This window comes from Falco cherrug, chromosome 9 (assembly GCF_023634085.1).
Source record: "Falco cherrug isolate bFalChe1 chromosome 9, bFalChe1.pri, whole genome shotgun sequence".
In the NCBI taxonomy this organism is placed as follows: domain Eukaryota; kingdom Metazoa; phylum Chordata; class Aves; order Falconiformes; family Falconidae; genus Falco; species Falco cherrug.
In genome coordinates, this window is record NC_073705.1 from 54,546,070 (window position 1) to 54,569,959 (window position 23,890).

Below are 23,890 nucleotides of genomic sequence, written 5' to 3' on the forward strand. Positions count from 1 at the left end.
GGATTTTCTTCTTCTTCTGTGGTTTCTGGTCTTCTTTCATTCCGTTATAGTTGGTGCCTCCTCTTGCCAGTTCCTTGGTCTCCCAGCAGTTCCCATACAAGGAGGCCACCAGCCTTTAGGTGCTCACGTTCTCCCAGCCCAGCCCGCTCCCAGCAGCCCTGCCCATCAGCCCTCCCGTTATTTTATTTCTCCAAGTTCCAGAAGTTCTCCAGGGCTGGTGGTGTACGCCTGGTGCATGCCAACAGTTGAAATGCTCCTTAGCACCTTCAATTTGGGGCACAGAAGGAAGCACCTACTTTTTCTTTTTCTTTCTTTTTTTTTTTTTCCCGACTGGGACATTTTCCTACAAAAAAAATGTCATTTACTTCACATTGTTTGATTTTCTAAATTGCAGATGGCTGATCCCTAGGACAGGCTCATTAGTGCATTTTCTGCTTGTAAAAATTATCTCAGAGCTGAAGCTTCGGACCCCACATGCACTTCATCTTGGTAATTTGATACTTTTTTAAAGAATCCATTTAAAATGTCAGCAGGTTCTTTTAAATAAATGAGCCAAGTGACCACTGACACCTGCAAAATAGGAGGGTCACAGTGTGGCCTGATAATTATAACAATTTGGAAATTATTTTACTTATTCCAAGCAGGGAAGTTTTCTGCTTTTGATGTTTAATTTTTGGAGAGTACAAATCCATATGGCTGTAAATAGAAGTGACTACAATAATTTTTTTTTTTCATTATTCTTGCTTCTTTTGCAGTCTTTCAGGAGGAGAAACTGTGTCCATTTCAATAGTGCCAAATCACAGAGAATCATCTGGATAAGATTTCTCAAGTTATTTCATCTGTAATTCATCTGTGTATTTATTCTTCTCCTTACTAATAAAGCTACTCCTTCTGATTGCTGTTCAGTCTTATTAGAAAAATCTGTTTTTAATCAGTATTATGATTTAATTATGAATTATTAAGCAGAAGCCTCTTAGCTTGATTGCTGCAGAGAATATCTAGTTTAGAATCAGAGCACTGTGTGGGCTGAAATGGACCTGAAAGAGGAAATATTTTTCCTAAGCTGGAGGTAGAAAACTCTAATGGTATGTCTGGATAGCTGTGGGAATGAAAACGTCTCCCTTAAAACATTTTAAAAGGTCAGCTACACCTCCACACTATGAACTAATTATATAATCCTGTGTTGGCATGGGTATTTTGTGACAGAAGCCCTGAAGATAAATTATTATTTTCAGTTACAAAAGAGAATTAATTTGATTTTTTTTTCTCTTCTGTTCTGTTTACAAAGAAAATAAAATTTTTCGAGGGAGAAATGTATGGTATATAAAGCTGTATGTTTTATTAATAAATATTGCTCTGCAATAGATACATGTCCAAGGATGTAGCTCATTTACAGTTTTAGAAATAGCATTTATTAAAGAAAGCATACAAGTATTTTCTCCTTCAAGGTTTTGTTTTCATGAAATTAGCAAAGGACTGATATTAATAACTTGGCGTGAGAGTCATCATTCATCAGTTTGCCATTTTAAAGTACAGCGTGTATGGGGGCCTGAGAATATAACATCAAAGGAATATTTGTGCTATCTGATAAATTCAGCTGTGCCTCCAGTATGTGGTTACTGGGCAGAACTAGGGCTGTATTAATTTTAAAGGACTTTGGTTAACAGAGAAGAAAGGAAATAACGTATAACAGATTTTTAGGTCCTTTTTTACTCTGTTGTGCTTCATATACAATAAATTATGATTATGATGATGAGAATTATTGTTATTATTATTGCTATTATTATTGTGGGGTTTATTATGGTGGTGGTCGTGGTTGTTGTTGTTGTTGTTATCAATTTTATTGTTATTACTGCTGCTACTGCTACTACTACTATTCCATGAGGTCTTTCACTCCTCTTGCAACATCTGTGGGAGTCTTGCCGTAAGTTTTCACTTAGGAAAGACTGGGCAGACTGAAGCAACGTAACTCTGCTTTCCAGATCCCATTCCTGGCGGAAGGCATCCGGATTCACGGGGAGAAGGTGACGGAGGCACTGCGGCCATTCCACGAGCGGATGGAGGCTTGCTTCAGGCAGCTGAAAGACAAAGTGGAAAAACAGTACGGGGTCCGCGCTGTTGTAAGTTACCTGCTAACTTTATGTTTCCTAAATATGTGGAATTTCTTTAAATTATGGGCAACTGTGTAATTCTGTGTTATAACTCCCACTGATTAAAAAAGCAATGTTGATGCAGCATTGCCTGGTTGTTCTCAGTGGTCATCTAATTATTAAATACTAAGCAGATGCTATAAGACGTGTTCAGATGGTACTGTCGTTCTCTAGTATGGGAAAAGTTTCTAAATTTCCTGAATCTGTTCCTTGAAAGTCAGTGTCATTCTCCAGTATTCCATTTTTAAGGAATTGGTTTAAAATTTAAAATAAAATTGCCACTATAGCGTGATTCTTCTAGAGCTGAATGTCACCTTTCCGCAGATGTAATTACTTTTGAGATGTGAGAGCTGTGCTGCTCTACAGTAGTGTGCAGTCTTACGTGCTGTAGCATCACCCTAAATGTAGGCAGGCAATAAAAAGGTAGTTGCTACTTAATGAGATTTAGTAGTGCTGGAGTTTATGCTTTTCTCATTCCAACAAGCTATTTTCAGTTGCTGCTTCATGTTTAACATACAGCCAAGAATTTGGTGGCGTTTCCACTGGGCTTTTGTTCTGCTTTTAATTTGAGTGTCACCTCTTGGAGAGGAAAGTCAAAAGCCACAAGGATTGGGTGCTATTCTATGATCAGGTTTTAAAATTATTTAAAAAAAACAGGATGCAAGTGGTTAGAATTACTCTAGGACTGACTATGCAGAGCTGATGTCCTAATAACACGTTGAAGGCTGCCGGGGTGAGCTTTGTCTTTGCCTGCTGGTAGTCCTGACAGCAGTGTTGTAAACGCGCTGTAATTTTTAGGTTTATTTGTGAAATGACAGCAGTACGTGAGACTTGGATATGCAGTACATATCTTCTCACTGCTCCAGAAAATAAAGCACATCTATTTACCAGAAAAGACCCATTTGTCCTCTAACACGGAGGTAGCCAGTGTTATCGTGCATGAGCTACCAAGATGACCTGGCATGCTGTCAGCTCCCTCCCACCGGCACCCCATGCACCCCACTCCTGGGAGGAGGAGGATGGCATCCCAGGGTGCCAGTAGCCTGTCCTTGGCATCTTGGAAGTGCCAGGAAATTCTGGGGTTCCCCGTTTTTGCTGCAAAGGCTTCTAGCTGAACTTGGAATCGTCGGATCTACTCACTGTTGAGTCGCTTTGTTCATTTTGGTTCAGGATATGTAAGTGGGCTTCAAGCTATAGCACTTACCCGCTTTTTAGAGAAAATCTTACCTTCCAAAGAGCAAATAGTGTGGTATTATTTAGGACCATATGCATTTTCCCCAAATTGGTCTCAAGAATATCCTATACAAGAAACTATTTCTCACAAAAAGGACTGGTATTTAAACCGAATGATCTGGAAAAGCAGTGAGTTATTATTAAGATTGCACAGTTCCACCTTCTGTCAGCAAAAGCCGTCTAAAAGTGAGGGAACTCACCAGCAGAACATTAATTACTGGGCCATGGCTCAGGAAACCCAGCTTGCCAGCCTGCATTTTGCCATCTCGTCTCCACCCCTGGCTCTCCCTGGCACCCTGGAAGCAGATAAGGAGCTTGCACTGTAATCCCATGAACTGCTTAGAAAGCCAGTTAGCAGGTCCCAGCAGGTGAAGGACGTGGTATCAAATGGTAGGTGCTTCTCTGCAAGTGAGTTTGGCTTCCTTATGAAAACGCTAAATTGCTTGGTTGCCCTAGTTGGGGTTGAGTCATCATTTTTGGAGGTGCTGCATCAATTCACATGTGTGCTGAGGCAGATATAACTTCATGGGCTCAGATTTTGAAGGTGATCTCTGCCACAAGGCTAAAAACATCTGTATTTGTGGTTTTCGCCGTGTACCTGAAAACTTAGTGTCTAAAGCACAATTGCACGGAGAGGAGATCACAGAGAAAATTATGCCATCTTCGTGCCCTTCCTGCCTTCCCATCTTTAAACCCTCCAAGGCAAGAGTGGGAGCTCCATCACAATCTAGTCCTTAATAAATTCAGAAAGAAAAGAATGAGAAATAGAAAAAAAAGCAATTGTTAACATTTACAGGTTCTTCAGTTTTACCTCTGCCTCTAAATAAGCAGCAGTCACTAAACTGATTCTCAAAACAGTGAAGCAACCGAGATCCACCTGAACAGCCCTAAAACAGCACCCTTTTCTGCTTGTGGTCACTAATGGGTGCATGCCACTGAGTTTATGGACGTTATGCCAATCACATCAATAGAAACAGGGTGTGAATTTGGTTCCATATTATCTCTGGAAAATCCCACAGAGATTTATTCTGAAGAGTGGGTGATGCAGGATATGGTGAGGAAGAGAGCTTCAGCGTTCTGCTCAGCGGGATGCAGAGCATCCTGTATTAAGGAGGCAGCAAGAAAGATGCTGCAGCAGGCAGGGCAGCAAAAAAGTGCCAAGCAATGTTTTTCTCTAAGCGACCAAAATCGTGGTGGAATAGTACGTGCCAGTGAAGCATTGTGTTGTACTTTTGACAGGCTTTCCTTCAGAGGTTAATTTTCACTTTTTTCTATAGCAATGACTTTTTTTTTTACTTTTTTTTTTTTTTTCAAATGGGACCACTGAGATCTTCTGGGGAGCATGCCAGCCTTTAGGGTTTCCTTCTAAGTGATGTTCCGTTTGTAGTCCTTCAAATCCATTCTGGCTAACATATTTAGGAAGAGAAAAGTTCAAATAGTAATTTATTCCCAAGGAGAACAGGAATAATTGACATTAATGATACTTGCATGTCAGTCACTTCAGTAATGTACATTTACATCATCAGGGAGAATGACTAGAAAGTCATACGCAGGTGGTGTTATCTTTCTAATTTCACTCTACCCACCAGCAAGAATTGTCAGGATTCAGGGAGTTTTATCACTTTCGTCTTCCTTGTACAAGGCCAATTTTCTAGTAGTTGTCAGGGTGGAAAATATACCTGTAATTAAACAGCATGAAGTTCTTATTTGTTGACTGAAAGAATTCAATTATTTTATGCATATATCAGTTATTAATGACTAACAAAGCTTGTATAAATATTCAGAACCCTGAAATTGTCTGAAACCAAAAAAAAAAATAGCTTTCATATGTTTTCTTCTTAACCTAGATGCCACTCTTTAAATTGGCTCTCTTGACATAAAGTTCCTTTTACTGAGTTTTTTCTTGGTTTGTTTCATTTTTGCTTGTTTTCTTTTTAACTCCATTTCATTTAAATATACTGACAGGACAGTCACTTCAGTTGCAGAGGTGGATTAAAAAAAAAAAAGGATTTGTAGAAAGCTCCTTTTTTAAAGCCCAGGTGTAAAAAAACCATGTAAATACCATTGAAACAAATGAATTACTGGAACATGTTTAAAATTATATATTTACCTATAAGGGCCTAAATATTTCTTCCTTGTCCGTTAAATGGATTTTCTTTAGAATTTGTTTCTTTGTTGTTACACACAATGTATAATTAAGTAATATAAAACTCTACATGGAAGAAAAATTGAACCTTTCCCCGTTACTTTTGGTAAACAGATGTCAGCTATTTTGTGATTATATTGTATTATTATATTATATTTCTTTATTGCAGCTTTCGAGTCTGGATGATAGACGAGGCAGTCGGCCACGGTCTATGGTGAGATCCTTCACGATGCCGTCATCTTCAAGACCCCTCTCCGTTGCATCGGTGTCTTCCATCTCCTCCGACAGCACTCCTTCTCGACCTGGCTCAGATGGGTGTGTAAAAATAGTCATTCGGGGCTTATCTCTGTAAAGCCTGATCTGGTGTGCGCATCTATAGGCTTTGAGGATGGTCACCACCCTGCTCCAGATCTCGGTGCTGTCAGGGTGTTACTCCTTCCGATCCTACTGACTCCTCCTGTGCGGCAGCACGATGTCTGTTTGATCTCATAAGGAACCGTGGGCTTTTTTGCTTGGGTCTTTTCCCAGTGTCTTTTATTCCAGATTTGATTCATCATAATACCCCACAAACATTAATGTGATGCAACCGTGTGAGTAACTATGTGGGGTGGGGATAGCGCTTGTAAGAGACAACCTAATACTGGCTAAAAGCCCCAACCTGTATAGACGTTAATCTCAAGGTATATTCATTGTCCTTTTATTTTTTAACCAAGATAAATATAATGCTCTTCTTAGTCCTCTTTAAAACAAAGTTAAACAAAACCCACTAAGCCTTCAAACGAAAAACCCCGAACAAACAGGAGACAAAGTATGCCCTTTTAAAGTATTGCAAGTGTAACAGTTCAGAAGTGATCTTTTGCAAAGTCGATGATGAGACGTGTGTTCAGCCAGCCCTGTCGCCGTACACAGGTGGAAGTTGGGAGAAGGAAGGGATTAGCTAACTGCTCAATCATTTCTTCTTGCTTTTGCTGCCAGAGGAAAAGCTGCTTATGGCAAGATTGTACTTCAAGACTTATCAAGATATTTCACATGAGAACTGGGAATTCTGTTGATAAGCCCTGTCTCACAGTTGCATCCCTCAAAAGAACAAAATAATCTGTTTTCTTTCTGGGGCTTCTATGCAGCCTCAGAAGTCCCTTCTCCCTCTTCCTCCCCTCAGGCATTCCCATAATCCAGAAACTCAATATTTGACCAAGGCGGCAGTTTTTTAAAGCCTCCTGAAGGGTTGCTAACTTCCAGAGATGTGTTAGAAATGTTCGTGTTCCCTGTGCTCTTACTTCACAGGGAGTTACTACCTGACTGGAGAGTAAAAGCATCAAGTAAAATTAAAGACAGCACCTAAAGACCAACGTGATGCTTACCTTAATTACAAACAGTTTATTTACCCATTGGGAAGAACTGCAAACAGCGCAATTCAGCTCTCATTACGTTACCCTCTATAACGTATACACAATGAGTCATGCTGATATAAATGCAGGCCAGCAGAGACAATAATGTGTTTTGACTGATTCATCCACAAATGTTGTCTTGCTGGAACCTGAGGATAACTACTATCCCATGTTAGTGTGCAGCTTTATTTGATATTAGAAGAAAATTATTTTTTTCCTGCCTGCCTCTACCTCTTTCTCTTTTTCCTATGTCTTTTTCTTTTTCATTGGATGCTATTTTCTTAAATTTCACCTCTCCACCCCAGCTTTGTTATAGTACGTGTCACTTAGCAGTTTTGGAGGATCTCATGAGTCTACTCTGTATATTAAAAAAAAAAAAAAAAAAAAAGAACAAACTCACAAAGATCACGGTGCAGCTCAGCTGGTGTTCCGAGCCCAAGGCAATACAGCTGGTACACCTGTAAGGAAAATACAACGAACAACTGTCATCACTGGGAAGACCTGAAAAAAATTCTCATTTGTTTGAATAGCAGAGCAGGAGAAGAAAAATCATCAGATATAAATAACATAATAAAAGACCTCAAAAATCCAAGTGACTGTAAAAATCATGCAGGTGGTTTGTCACTGCTAAATTGGAAGAAGTTCACCCATGTACCTACTATAGTTGATTTGGTTTATGGTCAGTTGTCCTCTCCTGCTTTCCATTTCCCCCCTCTTCATACGTTAATTTTGAGATGAGAGGTGAAGCTAAGAAAAACAACTAAAAATGGAGCTGACAGACAGTCTTGCCCAGATAATCCAACTTACATTTTATGCCATCTCCAGCTTCTCCTGCTTTGGAGCTTTTAAGCAGTAAAAACTCAAAGCAGATGTTGACATAGTATGTGGTTTACAACTCCCAACTCTATGTATAAATAAAACTCTGACTTTAAAAAAGGACCATGGGTTTATTCACTGCTTAAAATGGGACTTAGAAGTACAAATCCGAGCATTTACAAGTGGCGGTTGGATGTGGGTAAGTCCCAGTGTGCCCGTGTGATTTGCCATCTGTTGAAAGTCCTAATGTACTTCTAGTAGCAGCATGGCATGCTAGCCCATTGTATCCCCGATACACTGCGTACAAATAATTAATAGTACTAATAATAGTAATGCCTGGAAGGGAAGCAATTAATCATTGTCTGAAGAATGGCAGTTCCTCTTGTAAACTTGCAATCAGCCTGTGAGGTGGCTAAAACACACGGTGTCGGGAGAGCTGTCTTCTGCTCTGGGCTTTGTCACTGATGCGCTTTGTGGCCCTCCGCAAGTCATCGCCCTCCCTTGTTGCTATCTGCAAAATGGGATGAAAAAAGCTTGTCGTTTTGTCCCCCAGCCCCTGTGATTTTGGCTGTGGTTATGGGGATAGTGGCTGGGGAGCCGCTGCCGCAGATACTGGTTTCAGCATCTTTCCATCAAATGAGCTCACTTAGGCTGAAAACTGAAGGGCCTTTAGTGCTTCAAACAACAACAAAAATAATAATATTGGGTATTGCTGCTGGATATTGCTGCTAGTGGACATAATTAGGATAATTTCAGTGCAAATTGTCTGAAATATGAATCCCCCAGTATTTCACAGCAAAGATTGTGGCCTGGACGTGCATGCATCCCCATGGCACAGTAAATACTTTCCCAGTGTTAAAAAGTAAGCTGGTGTTGTTTGGGAATTTTTGGTTTCATTTTGGTTTTGTAGTATGATGATTTGAGAAATTTTCTTAAAATCTGTCAGTGTAATTTTGACTAGGGTGTGCTTTTAGTAGTTTGTTTAGTTTCTAATTTCAAACAAAGTATAAAATACTTTGTCTTGCTATGAATATTTTAGCTCCTTAAGAGCAAAATATCTCTTTACCTTTTATTAAAACTAGGCATTAAAAGAAGGTGAGATGAGAGGTTCCTTTAAATTACTGTGAAATTAGTGAAAATTAGCTGAAAAGAATTCTGGTATTGCTTAGAATAGTGCTGTCCCTACAAAAGAAAAACTTTAAAAACCTGAAGTTTTCCTTTAAAAGTCCATTTAACCGCTAAAGTTTTTTCCTTTGTAGCCAGAAAACAAATAGTCATGGACTGGAAAAGTTGCAGAGCTGATGGCAGTAGCATGTCAGCCTTGCCTATATTCACACACTTGAAGCGTTCCAAGTGGGAAAACACATCTGCTTTTTGGAAACTAACCTTGCCCTTTGTTATCATCTGACCAATTTTTCTTTCCTTGGTTTATCTGTAATATCAGAACAACTAAGCTCAGCGCCCCTGGCTGCCCCTCACCAGGGCTTGCTGTAGGTGAGCAGAGGTGTGGATCTGTGAGTACACACGTGCACGCTCGTGAATATGTCTCCTCAAGCGCGCATGCAAAACCAGACGTACACAGAGAGGCTGTTATTACAGACAGGAATGGTGCTTGTGGCTGTGGTTACACCTCTGTACCCTCATGCTTCTGGGCAACGTATAGGTGTTTCCTTTGTATTAAGGGCGATATTGTTTGGTTTTCCGTTAAAAGGTGCTGTAACTGTGATGGGTTACAAGGATTGGAAAGCGGTTTATGTTGTGCATGTCCAACAGAATATCACTACACCTCTGCAAAACAATTTCTTAGCTGTTACTTCTTCTCTAGGGAATAAATACTGCATTTTTCCCCACCAAAAAAAAAAAAAAAAAAAAAAAAAAAGTCTAGGAGGAATTTGGGGATTTGGCTATTTGTTACAGAAATCCTTAAAACCGTTGGTAGACATATGGGATGCCTGCCTCCAAGGGGCAGGGGAAGCAGGGGTGACATTTCTTTAATGCGTGTTAGAATTCCCTGTACCTGTATAGTGCTGATTTCCCCCGGAGTTTCCAGGGGTCTGCTGGCACACCTGCCTGCCACAGTGCCACGGCATCTACAGTGGGAGTGCTGAATGGCAAGCTCATTTTTATGTAAACCACGTGCAGTGAAACTCAGGAGTTTGTGTAGCTGTAAACCAGTAAATTTACTACAAGGCAGGGAAATATGCAGTACTGGTTCTTCAGCAGTTCTGCAGTAAATTTTATTGTAAGACAATTATGATCGTTTTGCCCCCTCCTTTTCTCTTGAATGAGTTTTTCTGGATTAGCAAAGCATTGTTAACTCGAGTGAGAATTTGGGAAATATGTAAATGAAAATCAGGTGTTTTGAAAATCCTATTTTATTGACTAGGCAACAAAACATTTCCTTAGGTTTGTGCTGGAGCCTCTTCTGCCAAAAAAGATGCATTCTAGGTCTCAAGATAAATTGGACAAGGATGACCTAGATAAAGATAAGAAAGAAAAGAAGAAGGAGAAAAGAAACAGCAAGCATCAAGAGATATTTGATAAAGAATTTAAATCTACTGATATTTCTCTGCAGCAGTCTGAAGCAGTGATCCTTTCAGAAACGGTAACTTTATTAGCAAGTAATGCTTTATCTAACTCTGAGCAGTGTTCTTTCTCTTTTAAAATAAAAATGTTGATTTTTACGATTTGGTTTCTTTTTAGACCAAAAATAACTCTAAAGGAATATGCTGCAATGTTAGTATATGTGATAATGAATCAAAACCACAGCTTTTATTTGCAGTGTAAAAAAATCATGGTATCTTATATGAAAATCTTAACCAAAAGCTATATATGACTATTTGATAGAAGGAACAGATGGCATATCCTAAGTAAAATAAATGCCACCGTTGTAGCAGCCTTTTGAATTTATGGTTTCCAATAGATCGTGATGGGTTTTCTCATATTTCAGCTGACTACTGCAAGACACTTTTTGGTGGAAATGTTACAAGGTCATTTTGTGCATGGCAATTATGTATTCTTGAAAGGCTATTTTCAGCAGAAAATTGTAAGCAGTTCCACTGGTGGCTATGTGTAAGAATATTAACTACAGAGCATATCTCTCTTAAGCCCTCTCTTCTTGGCATATATTTAATTCACTGAAACTGTCCTAAAGGCTTAGGTAACTTGAGCAGTTTTAGCTCTGAAATTGAAAGCAAGGCCATTTTAAGCTGGAGCAGGGAGCGTGTGAACTAACTGTAACCTCCAAATATCTGCCTGGACACCTGTTTTGAGGCCAATAGTTTAAAACTTGCTCTCCAGAAATAAATGTAGTGTCCTTTTAAAGATTTGCACAAGCACTTATAGAGCCAGCCTTTAACTCATCAGTCTCTCATTGGTAGCTGTGTCATTTACATTGGACTTTTGAAACAATTTCTCTCTGACCTGTGATAACTACATCCTTTAAATCTTGCTCTTTGGTATTCACAGCAGAATATTACTTAGATATTCAGCCATAGTTCCTCTGTTTTCTGGATTTGCTCCTCCTTTTCCATCCAGAGATGAGCTAATCTCTCAGATGTGTCTTCTGACGTCTTGAAAGATCAGAGTTCTTTTGCCTGATGTGGCCATAGGCCCAGCATTAGCACAGCAAAAATTCAGATAAAATCCCTTTTGTGCATCTCAGGCTTTTCATCCAAACTCCCTTGAAGCCAGGGATTTTTTCCACTGACACGAGTAAATTCTGGATCAGACCTGTGTTCTTTAAATGGAGGTTCCTCCTGCCAAAGCCAGCCAGGTGAGCATCATGTGTTTTAAAACAAAATACATTCTGCATAGACTGCCATATGTCTCATCTTTTTGATTCAATGCATTCAACTTTGCACATTGGAGCGGTTGTGTTTTGACTAAGCCTGAACATTGCAATGGCACTCACATCTCCCAGGTCCTCAAAGGGACCAGCAGAGTTTGTGGGAGAGGAGCATTTAGCCACAGAAGAAGTAAATTGTATTTTGAGGCAGCTCAGGCAAGTTGAACTTGCACACATCCATAAGACCAGATGGGAGGTGTCCTAGGATGTTGGAGAGTTGGTTGGTGTCACTGCAAGGTCACTGTCATCCCTGAGAGGTCCTGGACATTGGAGAAGATTGCTTATGACTGGAAAAATGCAAATTCTGGCTGGAAAGGAGGACATGATAACCCTTCAAGGCATATTGTCATTTGTCATCTGAGGAACAAAAATGAGCAAAGCCCAACATGCTTTGACTCAAGTTTTCCACTCTTCCCAGTCAAGAGCTTTCAGTGCATGACTGGTATGACTAATATTCCCCTGGTTATAGAGAGGGAGGGAAATTAAAAGTCAGAATCAGTTACTTACAGTTACTTTGAGCTTCTTGAAACCCACAGATCAATGATATGAGAAGGACTTTGCTGGTGAGAGAAAACCTCTCCCTTTCCAGTACCTGCAAGCTACTTGAGCTCCAAAATGACCAAATGAATTTTTAACGCTTGGTGGTAGCCTGGTTCATTTTCTCTTGTAGGTGAAATAGTGGAAACACTCTTTTGAGATAGTTTACAAGAGTGGTTGCATGATTCCTGCTGCTGCCTTCAGGAATTTTGTACAGATAATGTCAAGCAGTTTAAAGATAAAATGTGTCTTAAAATTTTTGCACTCTGGAGGCATGTCCCCTGTTAATGATATAAAAGGGAAATTGTTAACTTTTGTGGGTGAGAATTCAGCTTTGCCGTTGTGCTACTTTTGTGGGCTGCACTGTGTTCAAGTTCCCCTTTTAGGTTGAAATTACTCGCAAAGTACTGTTACTGCTGTGGTTTATGGAGAATAAAGCATTTTGATTTATCTTGCATTAGGAGCTTGGAAGCAGAAAGTTCACTAGCTTAAAAAAGGTTAGTGATGAAATGAAGGGGTGAAAAATTAAGGATTTTTTTTTTCCTCCAAAGAGTTGGAATCCAGCTTTTACTAGAAATGGAAATAAAAATAAATATTTAAAGAGCTTCTAAAGTGAGATTTTAGCAATGAACTACTAGTTACTAGATGCGTTATTATAGTTACTGGATTCATTCTGTTGAGAATTTTAGAATTCACTCGTACCATTGCTAATTCATTTACAAGATTTCAACTATTTGGGGAATTTTCTAATGGATTCTTAGTTCTGACTTCTAAGATACTTTGGAGTTTTACAGCAGAAGGCATGCTTTTCTTTAGTAGACGACAATTTGTAAGTGACTTCAAGTAAACAGATGAGAGAATAAAAGCCAGCATGGATTTGTCAACAGCAGAGCAGTCAAGCCCTTCTTTCTTCTTCCCGTGGTAGAGGAGGAGGCTCTGGCAGGGGGAAGGATGTGGCAGACCCCCGCGGTGCTGGCATCAGTATGGCTTTTGGCACATCTCACACGATGTTCTCGTGGGCAAGACTGGGCAATGAAGTCTGGTCTGAGGTGATGCTGAAGGATACACAGCAGCCTGGAAAAACTGTGCTCAAAATTGTCACAGGTGAGACGGAGTAAATGAGAGCCTGTGATGGATGCGGATAGTGAGATATGTCAAAATAATGTCTGTGCAGAAGCACTGTGCGTGGTCAGCCTCTTAATCGTGGGCTCGGGCTCACGTCTGTTTATTAACAGGAGAGTTCGGTGTGTGTCACTTCTGTTTCACTCGGTTGTCATCCCAGTTTACAACCAGCCCACCGTGCCAGTCATAGCTGGCAGATAGCAGCTTCTGCTTGATGGCTCAAAAGTCCAGGTTCAGATATTCACCCCACACCCACATGCTCACACACAGTTGTCTGTTGCCTGACAACACTCGCGTTCTAAATTATTCCTCGCCCACCACAAATAGGTAGTTATCAGTGGTTTGCTTTCAGCAGGAAATGATGCATCAATAACCTTCTATATGAATCTGTTCTGGATCCTGTGTTATGCACTACTAATTGGTTTGTGCAGCATAATTGCAAGCATGATACCAAATTTACAGAGAATTATCAAGTGAGAGGCACAGCAGGCATGTCAGACATTGGTCATTCCCATCTCTGCAGAGCTTCGGCTACTCTTTCCAAAGACGATGTTGTCTAATGAAATGAGTGCTTCCATCACTGCAGTGGACCTCCTGACATAGGAATGTCTTTTTTTCCAATCGAATGAAACATCCTGAAGAACGTGTGAGGATTATAAACTGCAAAATTACTTCATGGAATTTTTATATTTTCTTTAAAAAGGAGCATTCAGAGGCCGTTTTTTCTAGTTGTATGGCTTAAATACTTTTCTCCAGTTATAACTGTACTCATAATGAATTTATTGACTGATCGAAACCAAAGCCCTAATTACAGAAATCTTGTAACTGTGATCTTATCAGAAGATAAATTAAGCACTTCGGTGTGTGAGGATGATCAGTAATGTCTTCATAGTTTTCTAGAGATTCGTATCTTCTTTTAAGTGTCACATAAACTTCTTTAACAAAAATTTTTACTGTTAGTTCTTTGATTCCATGAGCTGGTAACAAACATAACACTGAAGCCAGGTAGCTAACAGACCACTCGAAAGCTTGTGTTAGAAATCAGAATAACGGGCTGTACATTTTCTTGATTTAGTGGCATCTGACATCATTCACTATTGATCTCGCTTCCTTAAGACCAAAAAAAATTAGCACTGGTTTCATTATGGATCAGTGGCCTCCAAAGAGTTCTTATTCCATAGCAGAACCATGATTTAAGAAGAGGACCAAGCTTGTCAATCACAAACAATGCTAAAATTTATTTGAGATAAATAGCTACAGACCAGGGTAACTTGGGAACTTGATTCTAGCTGTTGGGTTTTTGATTCTGGTGTTGCAGCTTTCCTAATCAATTAGTATGTTTTCCTTAGTTGCTTTTTTATAGTTACATTCCTCTGAGAAAGTGATTATTTTGCTTATCCATCTTACTAAAAATATGCTTTAAAAGATCATGAAAGAAGAAACCTTTGGAGTCTTCAGGACCTGAATTTTAGTATCAGGCAAATGTCTGAAAGGTTGCCCTGAGGTCTTGATGAACTTTCAAAAAAAAGTTACATACATCATCATCATTCATTTCTCATAGAAGGGTCTCAAAGATGCAGCCTTTTATGCAAACCCTTTTAGAGTATCTATTCTGAAAATAAAAGGAAGCACTCACTTCATTTTAGGTTTCTCCTTCACAACATACTTCTAAAAAAAACAATGTGAAATGACATAATTCTTTGGAAAAGCATGAATTGCTGCTGGCATTTTCTGTTTTGTCCTAATGCAGCACCTTGGATGTAATTCCCCTAACTTCAGGCTGCTGCTTCATTTTCTGTGATCTCTTGGAAATAAAAAATTCTTCACTGCCATCAATGGAGATATGGGGGCTGGTGGATCGATAACAAACAGCAGAGCTCAGAATTGCACTCAGTAGAAGGAATCACCTTAACAAAAACATTAATTGCCCATCAGATTACAAGTACCAGTTCACTGTTTCTGATGGAGAATTTAAATGGCCTACGATGCAACCAGAGCAAAACAATATGGATAAGTCAGTGAATTAAATGTAAGCACAAACAGGCACCGTCAATAAAGTGTTTTTGGGCAGATGATGTCTTCCTCAGAAGAGTTTCACCATGCAAACAAAGAGATAAATGTTAACAGGGAAGTAGAGCCATGTGAGAAGAAAGAAAAGATTCTGAATGCTGTATAATCCTGTGTAAGGATATAGACTTCCTTAGCTGTTATTAAACAAGTGTTTGGGGAATTGGCTCATTGCTTCAGAAAAATATGCCAGGCTATGGGAAGGTGTGTGCGTTAAGTCTCAGTGTGATTCCTGGGGTGAAGGGAAAAACATTTGGAGCTGTGAAATACTTCATTAAATCAGAAATATTCTATGTTATCATTGCCCTATTACTGTTTAGGAGGTAGCGGGGAAGATGTAGCAATCGCAAGGTCTGCTGCTCAGCAGCAGCGTGTATTCCTCTGCCATCTCACTGTTTTTTTCCCTGTGCAGATCAGCCCACTAAGACCACAGAGACCAAAAAGCCAAGTCATAAATGTCATTTCAAGTGAAAGACGTTTCTCCGTTTCTCCATCACCTCCCAGCTCCCAAGTGACGCCACCACCAGTAACTCCACGGACAAAACTTTCTTTTGGCATACAGTCCAGTAAGTCTTTAATTTTAACTAATATTTTTTTTCCTAGCAAATGTAATACAAAGTAACTTCTAGTGGGGAGATGTGTTTCCTGAGTTCAAGGTGTATTACACCTTGATTTGAGTTCTTTGAGTTAAATCTTTTTGCCGTCACCATGGGATTGCTTGCAGGAACAAGAACCTACCTCTTAACGTCATGATCCTTGTACTTGCCAGCAAAAATCGTTTCAACATTTTACAGAAGCAAACAAAATTGTTGCATTGAAAAAGCTTCTTTTCCTTTTCAAGTAATCATTAGCAATTACTTCGGTATAGACTAACTGTCAAAAATTAGTGTTGTGCTTGATTCTATATTGGATTTAGGGTATTTTGGAGCATAAAGGCTGAAAAAATAATCTTTTAATGCAATTGTACCTGAAAAGAGATTTTATTTGCTATGTAGTGAGTATAAGCCAGAAGGGAAAAAAGAAGTCAGTCTTTTTGATGTATTTTTTGTTTGACGTTGACATCTCTCTGTTTTCCTGTAAAATGCTGTCTGTTTGCTTCAGTGTTCAGGAAAGCCTGTTGCAAAACTGGGTGTAATACAACACCTACTTCTTTTTCAGTGCTGTTAAAAACTGTTATTCAGAATTTTCAGTTGCTAGCATGTAACAAAAAAATAAAAAAGATCTTTTTGGTACATGTACCCAAATGCTAGTTACAATACTCAAGAGTTCAATGTTAGTAAAGAGAAGAAGAGATCGTCAGTTTTAAGAAAAAAACCTTTTTTTGATCAAGGTCACTGTTTTATTTACTTTTTTTTGTTCATTAAAGCCTACTCCCTTAAATAGTGAGTGTTTTGGAAAGTTCTTGTTGCCATGAATGTGTTTGTTCTACAAATCAATAGCAACAGAATTGTCATCTAAAAGAGGTGTGCCTTTGTTTTATTGATTTGAAATTGTTGGTTGCAAACACGTGGAAGCAAGTGCAAGTCAATGCAGTGTTTCCTTTGTGTAGTCAGACACCCAAAACGAGTATTTCGGTAACAGTGAAGTCTCTCTCTTTACAGTTTTGATAGCCAAAAACTGCCAGTGTGCTCAAAACTGGAAATACAGAGAAGTATATATATTCCTGCAAAAGATACTCTTTGAATTGGATTATTTCCTCCTGTGTACATTTTCTTAAAACTAATGTGATCTCTTTTTTAAAAAAGTATCTGAAGCTGTCATGCATTTCTGAGAATATTTATGTCTGTGTGCTGGAGATTTATAGGTGTTAAGTAAAATAGGTTCAGCTTATTGCAACATCCATGGGACTCTTCCACAACCATTTGAGGAATTGTAGTGATAAACTTTTTTTAGGAATTCCAATGATAAAGAAGTTACTTCAGTGCACAGACTGGCTAAAAGCAGTTAATGGGTTGCTAAGCAATATTGCTTGCTTGTTAGCTGGCAGTTTAGGAGAATGGAGTGTAAAATTTGATCATTAGGTTAAGATGAAAAAAAGTCATCTAACTGATCCTTCCCAGCTCGAAGATATTCTCAGTGGCCCATGTCCAGTAAGGAATAAATGTTCAGAGCATACTAGTCTGGTGAAACACCTTGAAAAATGATAGCAAACCAGAAATGTTGAGTAATTATTTGTATAGTGACTGAGTTACTGGATTATATAGTTCCGCTGAATTGAGCAGGAGAAAAGGAATAGATCTGTAGCAAGTAGATCTTCTTGAAATAAGACTGAAAATTACTGAAGCTTGTGTTTGATACCTGTTTCTGCAGTAGGGTAGGTGACTCCAGGATTTCATTAAACTGCGAGAGATATTAGTTAGTCAGGGCAAATTTTTTTTTCATTATAGAATATTGTCGTTCTACTAGTTTGCCAAACTGAATGCAGATAGGTTGTTACTGTATATTATGAGCTATTCATGTGAATGGAAATACTCTGTCCACATTTACAGGGTTTTATTGCTGTCTTGCAAAAGGATGAGGTTGTGAAGGTGCAGCGTACAGGCTGTAGGAATACAATAGGGGCTGCAGAAAAAGCAAGCTGTAACAAGAGCTGGGGAATGTAGGGAAAGGGACAGAAGCAGAGCAGGATGCATGGGCAGTTGGTGACCATCCAGGTTGTTCAGAGTGTTGCAGATATTAGAGTTGATTCCACACCTTGCTTCCTCTGCACCTCTAGTGAAAAAATTGCTCACCTGCCTTTCCATGGATCTTTGAAATGTCAACCTTAAAGAAACAAAGGGTTTGTGTAAATCCTAACAAAATTTCAAAATTTTTCTTACCATCTTCTTGGTTGCACTTGGTAGTCTATGTGCAATGGCTTAGATGAAGTTAGTAGATACTGTAATATCATGTGAGATACAAAGATGAAGTGTTCAGGGTAGCTAGATTTGCTTTCTCTTTGGGTAGTAGTATGTTATTATACTCATTTTCAGTTTCCTTACTCAGAAGGAACGTATATAGTGAGACCTAAAAACATGGCTTGTTTACAGTAAATACTGAAAGGTTTCCCTTTCTGAAGCAGGATTCTGGGTTCTACTTAAGTTCTAGCTAAAGCTGCAACTCTAAAGAAAATGCCATTTTTCAAACATCTGCTAGTATTATCCTTAACTGCATAGGAAAAAAAAATTATATATAGATATATGTAGTTGTGAATGAAATGTGCAGGATGTGTCTCAAGGAGCTGTTTTTGTGAGGTTTACAGTCTCAAATGCCTATGATCTTTAGATGTTCAGTATGGCTGGGAAATTCATACAGAATGAACAGGGAAGCTCATTTGCAGAATCAATATTTAGTTAGAAATGCGTAGCATTGTTTTCCAGTTACATGTTTAATGACATGAGCTTAGCAAGAGTAGATTGTGATGGAGATATTTAAAGAAAATTATTACGCATGTTTGGGGAACGGAGGAATCCTATATGTGTAGAAAAGAAAGGATGAAAAACAGGAGCAATGGAAAAAGTGATGACAAATTCAGGTCCTGGAGGACAAACAACGCTTTTCAGTCTGATGTAGAAAAAGCCACTGAAAGTTTGAGGTCCCAGGATGGAAAATATTCTTCTTCCTGGCATAGTTGAAAGTTCAAGTGAAAGGATGAAGAGTGAAATTACAGGTTTCAGTGACAAATCAATACAGCCACCTTACAGTTAAATTGTGTTAGTGAGAGGCCGTTTTAGAGAACAATAAAAGGACTTTTTGTAAGACATTGATAGGAACCTTGCAGTAAAAATATCTGCATAAACAAGTCCTCCACTTGTTTCACAATTCACCCCAGTAAAATAGAAATAACCTTTTTAATTTCCTAAATGAAACTACTTTCCTAATTTATCAAAACCAAGTTTATTTTCTCGTAGAGATTACAGTGGTTTTTGCCTGTGTTAAACTGACTGAATTACCCTGAAATACATCATGGGTGTATTTCCACACAAAAACCTAGGTATCACCCAGGCCTCAATAAACTTTATTGTCCTTCAGGCTCTTTGCCTTTACAACACGTACCAGCTAGGATTTATCTGCTAAGAAAAAGGAACTTTCTGCCCAGCAAAGAGTAATAATAAATGTTTTGTACTTTCTCTTCCGTGATTTTATTTACTCAACAACTGACTGCTCATTTATTATAGTTACCTGGAGTTTGAAAGTTTTTGAGAGAGATGTAATTATAGGCTTTCATTTGTGTATTTTACTAAAAAGAAGCTTTTATTTTACTGGAGGAAAGTAAATAAAGCTTAGCTTGATTATATTTTCTTAGTGCTCTTACCAAAACTTCTATTGTATATTAATGTACTAGGGGAAAATGCAGAGCTGAGAAGATTATATTTGCTAAGCGAAGAATATCTTGGCATTAAATCTGAAGTAAAACTTATTTTCTATTAAAAAGAGGGGATCATTCAAATATTTTGAGCGTATCCAAAAAAATTAGCCCAATACGACAGCCACAATGCATATCCTGTTGATGCAGGAGTTGGTTCATTTGTTCCACTTCCCTTTAAAATCCCTCATTAGATGAGATGCAGATAATTATAGAGGCAGTGAAGAGCAGACAAAGATATCTCATGTGCAGCATTATCGCAGTATCAATGCTCTAAGAGTCAGCGTGATCTAGATCTTTGGATTTGATTCAGTTCTTGAAAGAGTTAACTCAGTGTTGGTTTTACAGCTCTGGAGCTGAATGGTATGTCCAGCTCCAACATCCCTGACATTCCTCCTCCTCTGCCTCTCAAAGGAAGCATGGCTGATTATGGGAACCTCATGGAAAGTCAAGACTTGATCAGCCCGAGGACTTCCCCGCCTGCCCATCAAAGGGTGAGTCCCACTTTCAGCAGTTTGCTTTGCTTTTGTACTTTGAACAATCCACAGCGAGATGTAATCCTGCTTGTGGGCATGTCGGCAGATCCAGAGATTTCTGCAGCTGCAAACAAGTGGCTGGAGTGTGAGGGAAAAGCTCACGGGGACCCACCTGAAGGGAGGCTGGATTCAGTCTGGCAGAGAAGACTAAGCAAAATGTTGTTAGCTGTGTTGGTAATGGAGCTTTAACCAACAGGATATAGTCTCAGCAGCAAATTAGACTTAATAGCCTTTCAGTCCTGTCTCAGGAAAGGAAATAAAACACAAACCTGACATCTTTCCTTTCTGGAGCTCTGTTCTGTCGACATTCAATTGCCATTTGTTTCCTAGAGGCAAACACATGTGCCCCTTTGAGGGAAGGAGCTCAGAAACACTCTTCATCATCAACAGGGTTTTCAGCTTTCTGAAGAAAATACACTCTTTCAACTTTGGTTCCGGTGTCCTCGAAGCTTTTAAAAATGATTTGGTACTTTTCTTTAAAGCAGTACCTTTGAGAAGGGCCATCTATTTTCTGTTGAAGAAAAAAAAAAATGTTTAAAGAGGTGTGGTGGGCCGGGCAGCGGGGACACGGCGGGAGGCTCCGGGGCCGGGGGCAGCGCTCGCAGGGGCCGGGGGCACGGGCAGCGCCGGCTCCGCCGGGGAAACGGGCTCCGGCCGGTGCCGCTCACAGCCCGGCGGGGCCGGGAGAGAGAACCCGGCCCGGCCCGCGCCTCCCCCCGCCCCGCCCGCCGGCCCGGCCCGGCCCGGCCTCCCCCCCGGGCTCCCCCCGGGCGGGCAGGGGCCGCGCTCCGCTCGGCGCCGCTGCCGCTGCCGCGCCGGCCCCTCCGGGCGGCTCCTCACACTCGGGCCCGGCCCGGCCCGGGCTCCGCTCCCCGCGGCGCCACAGGCCCTGCCGGGAGCCGCTCCGGCGCGGGCTGCCCGCGGGGCACGGCCCCCGCCGGCACCCCCTGCCCCGGGGGGGAGCCGCTCCCCCGCGGGCTCCGTGGGCCGAGGGGCGCCGCCTGCCCGGCCGGGGGCTGCCCTGCCCCGCGGGTGGGGGGAGCCCCCCCGGCCCGGCCCGGCCCGGCCCCGGGTGCCCGCGGCCCCGTCCCTGCCCCGCTCCCGCCCCGCTCCCCACCGCCGGGGTCCCCGGGCGGGTTGTGCCCCCCCGTGAAACGCGCCCCCCGCGGCGCTGCCCCCGCGGCCGCTGGGCTGGGCCGTGGCCAGCGGCGGGCCCGGCTGGGAGCGGCTGCCGGGGCTGCTGGGGCCGGGGGGAAGCGCCCGCAGCCCCCGCGGCCCCGACCGGCACCGCGGCCCCTCCTGCCAGACCCTGGCCATTCAGACCCACTACAAGACTTTTTATCTTTGATATGTATAACATTGGCCAAGATGTTACTCTCTGGAAAAACTCTCAGCGGTAATGGTTCTTTCTTGTTTGCACAGGTGTCTTCCAGGATTTCTCTGACGTTCATCACTGAGAGCAAATTCTGTTGAGTAATTTGCTTTTTAGTAAGTTTCATGGTTAAAGAAAGCATTTCTAACCTCAGATGAGGAAATGTCAGTCAGGAATTTAGTTTTGACTCTGGGAATAGTTTTTTTTAAGACAGACTACCATGGTGCAAAGTCTGGCTCCTTCCATGGTGGAATTTGTAACTGTGTTGTGGCAGGAATTTAGCATTGTCAGGCTAAATGGGGGAAAAGGAAACAGATACAGAAGTAACTTCAGGAATGTGAGTAGCATTGTTCAAAACACCACGTTGTACTCATTATATGCATATATGGAATGCTTCTCTATTCACACACTCTTTTCCATAGTTCTTCCCTCTGGCTGGCTGGTTTTAGGAAATATTTTCAGTAAATTTTGTTGCAAACACTTTTCCTCTCATTTCCATCAAAGTGTACTAAGCTCTTACCCATTTCCCTGCCTTCTCTCAGGGGCCAGCTCTGGCCTGACCTGCCTACCGACCTCTAAGTGGAAAATTACAGACTGTACAGGAGAGCTGCTGGGAGTTTTGTCTTTAAGAAGCCATGAAGAAACCTGAGAAATTCAAATGAGGTTTCAGATTTCTTTAATTCCTTCCTGTATGAGCTCCTGAGTGGTAAATTCATTCTGTATGATATACTGTAAGTTTTAGGTCATGGTAGTAGCTCAGGATTGCTAACGTGGGTTCAGTATAAAGTGTGAAACAACGGGATGATAGAACACATGGTGAGAAATAACATCCTGATGGCCGGGTTTCCCTTCCCTTCCTTGTGAAGCTGTTTGAAGGGGTTTCCACTCAGTGGACAAATGCTAGATATTTACTGTACTACTTGCAAATGCCATCATGCTGTGACAGTTGGAGACCAGACCTGCAGACGACTCAGATTTGAGCCTCAGTCTACGTTGCTGCTGAAGATGTGACCTTCTGCAGCTCCTGTACCTGTCATGAAGCATCATTAAATGGAAGTTCATAAAAATAGTAGCAATGTGCTCTCTTGGCCTTTTCAAAGTTTTATTGAGGTCTTAGTATTTTTTCTCTTTACAGTCTTCACTGCTCAGACTCCTTTATTTCTAATGTATTTTGTAATTGTAGAAATGGACCCCATTGTTTAACATTCAGTGTTGAAGGGCCTCAGGATATAAGCATACCTTAGAGATGCAATCAAATATAGGCTATATCTCCTTAGCTAACTGTCCAAAATTTTCTTCAGCATCTCTATTTTTATAAACTTTCCGAGATGAGGGAATGTAGTTTCAAAGTCTGGAAAAAGGATATAAAGCAAATTTGTCACAAAGCCACATGTATTAGCCTTAGAATTAATTTTAGGAAAGGCTTCTATTCTTGTAACAATCACTGCGCATTTCATCAGGCTTATAGGAAGGAAGCTGTTAAAGAACATCAAGAAAATGAGTAGTGCTGGGCATGAAAGATCAGATGGGTAAATTCTTATTACTGCTGTGATTAAATCCCACTCCACAGTTTTTAATGCCTTGTGTTTCATGGGTCAAATAGCTACATACTTCATAACTTTATAATTCTCTGCCTAGTAAACTGATCATCTTTTAATTACACAGGCTCTGTATCAGTGAAGAAAAATCAGTAAAAAATATTATAGATAAGATTGTCTTAGCTTTTAAACTGGAAATATCTCCTTGTATGATAAATTATTACGTTGTTCACTCTGTCTGTCTTGCAGTCAGTTATGAAAAGCAAAAAAAGTGCTGTAGTGAACTGAAAAGCATGCAGTGGTAAATGCATCAAATACTTCAAATGGCAGGCAATAATGTCATTTAGTGTCTGAGACAGTGATCTTAGATTATTTGAAGTCCACTGTTAACTTGGTCTACCTTAAGTCTTTTATCCAAGTGATCATCTAATTATAATTTTCTGATTGTCCTCTTACTCATTGTTAACTGTGAGACCCTTATATATATTTTCTTGCACTGTATGATTTGTTCTGCTAAAAATGTTCTTAATAATATATGGGAACATAAAAAAAGGAGTCTACGACTCCTGCAAGGATTATTATTACATCAAGGAGTTCCTTTAAGCACTTCTCATTCTTTATGGGTTCATCCATACCCTTGCATACAAATCAACTGCCTGCTTAGTATTCACAGCAAGAAGCTAAACTCAAAGAAAATAGACAAAGGAGCACTTACATTTATAATATCGGCTATAAGACTTACTAAGCATCAAATAATGGTTTGGATGAGAACATCTCGATCAGTCCACCATAG

At 40.4% G+C, this 23,890-nt stretch overlaps 1 protein-coding gene across 2 annotated transcripts in view; it reads left to right on the top strand.

The window, feature by feature from the left end:
• Positions 1-23,890, top strand: part of DOCK1 (dedicator of cytokinesis 1) — a 319,193-nt gene that overhangs the window by 287,772 nt on the left and 7,531 nt on the right. For both annotated transcript variants that reach the window (XM_055719977.1, XM_055719978.1), the window contains exons 47-51: positions 1,983-2,120; positions 5,699-5,844; positions 10,140-10,338; positions 15,719-15,872; positions 20,000-20,145. In XM_055719977.1, the coding sequence (XP_055575952.1) occupies positions 1,983-2,120; positions 5,699-5,844; positions 10,140-10,338; positions 15,719-15,872; positions 20,000-20,145 (783 nt within the window). The remainder of the gene's footprint in view (positions 1-1,982; positions 2,121-5,698; positions 5,845-10,139; positions 10,339-15,718; positions 15,873-19,999; positions 20,146-23,890) is intronic.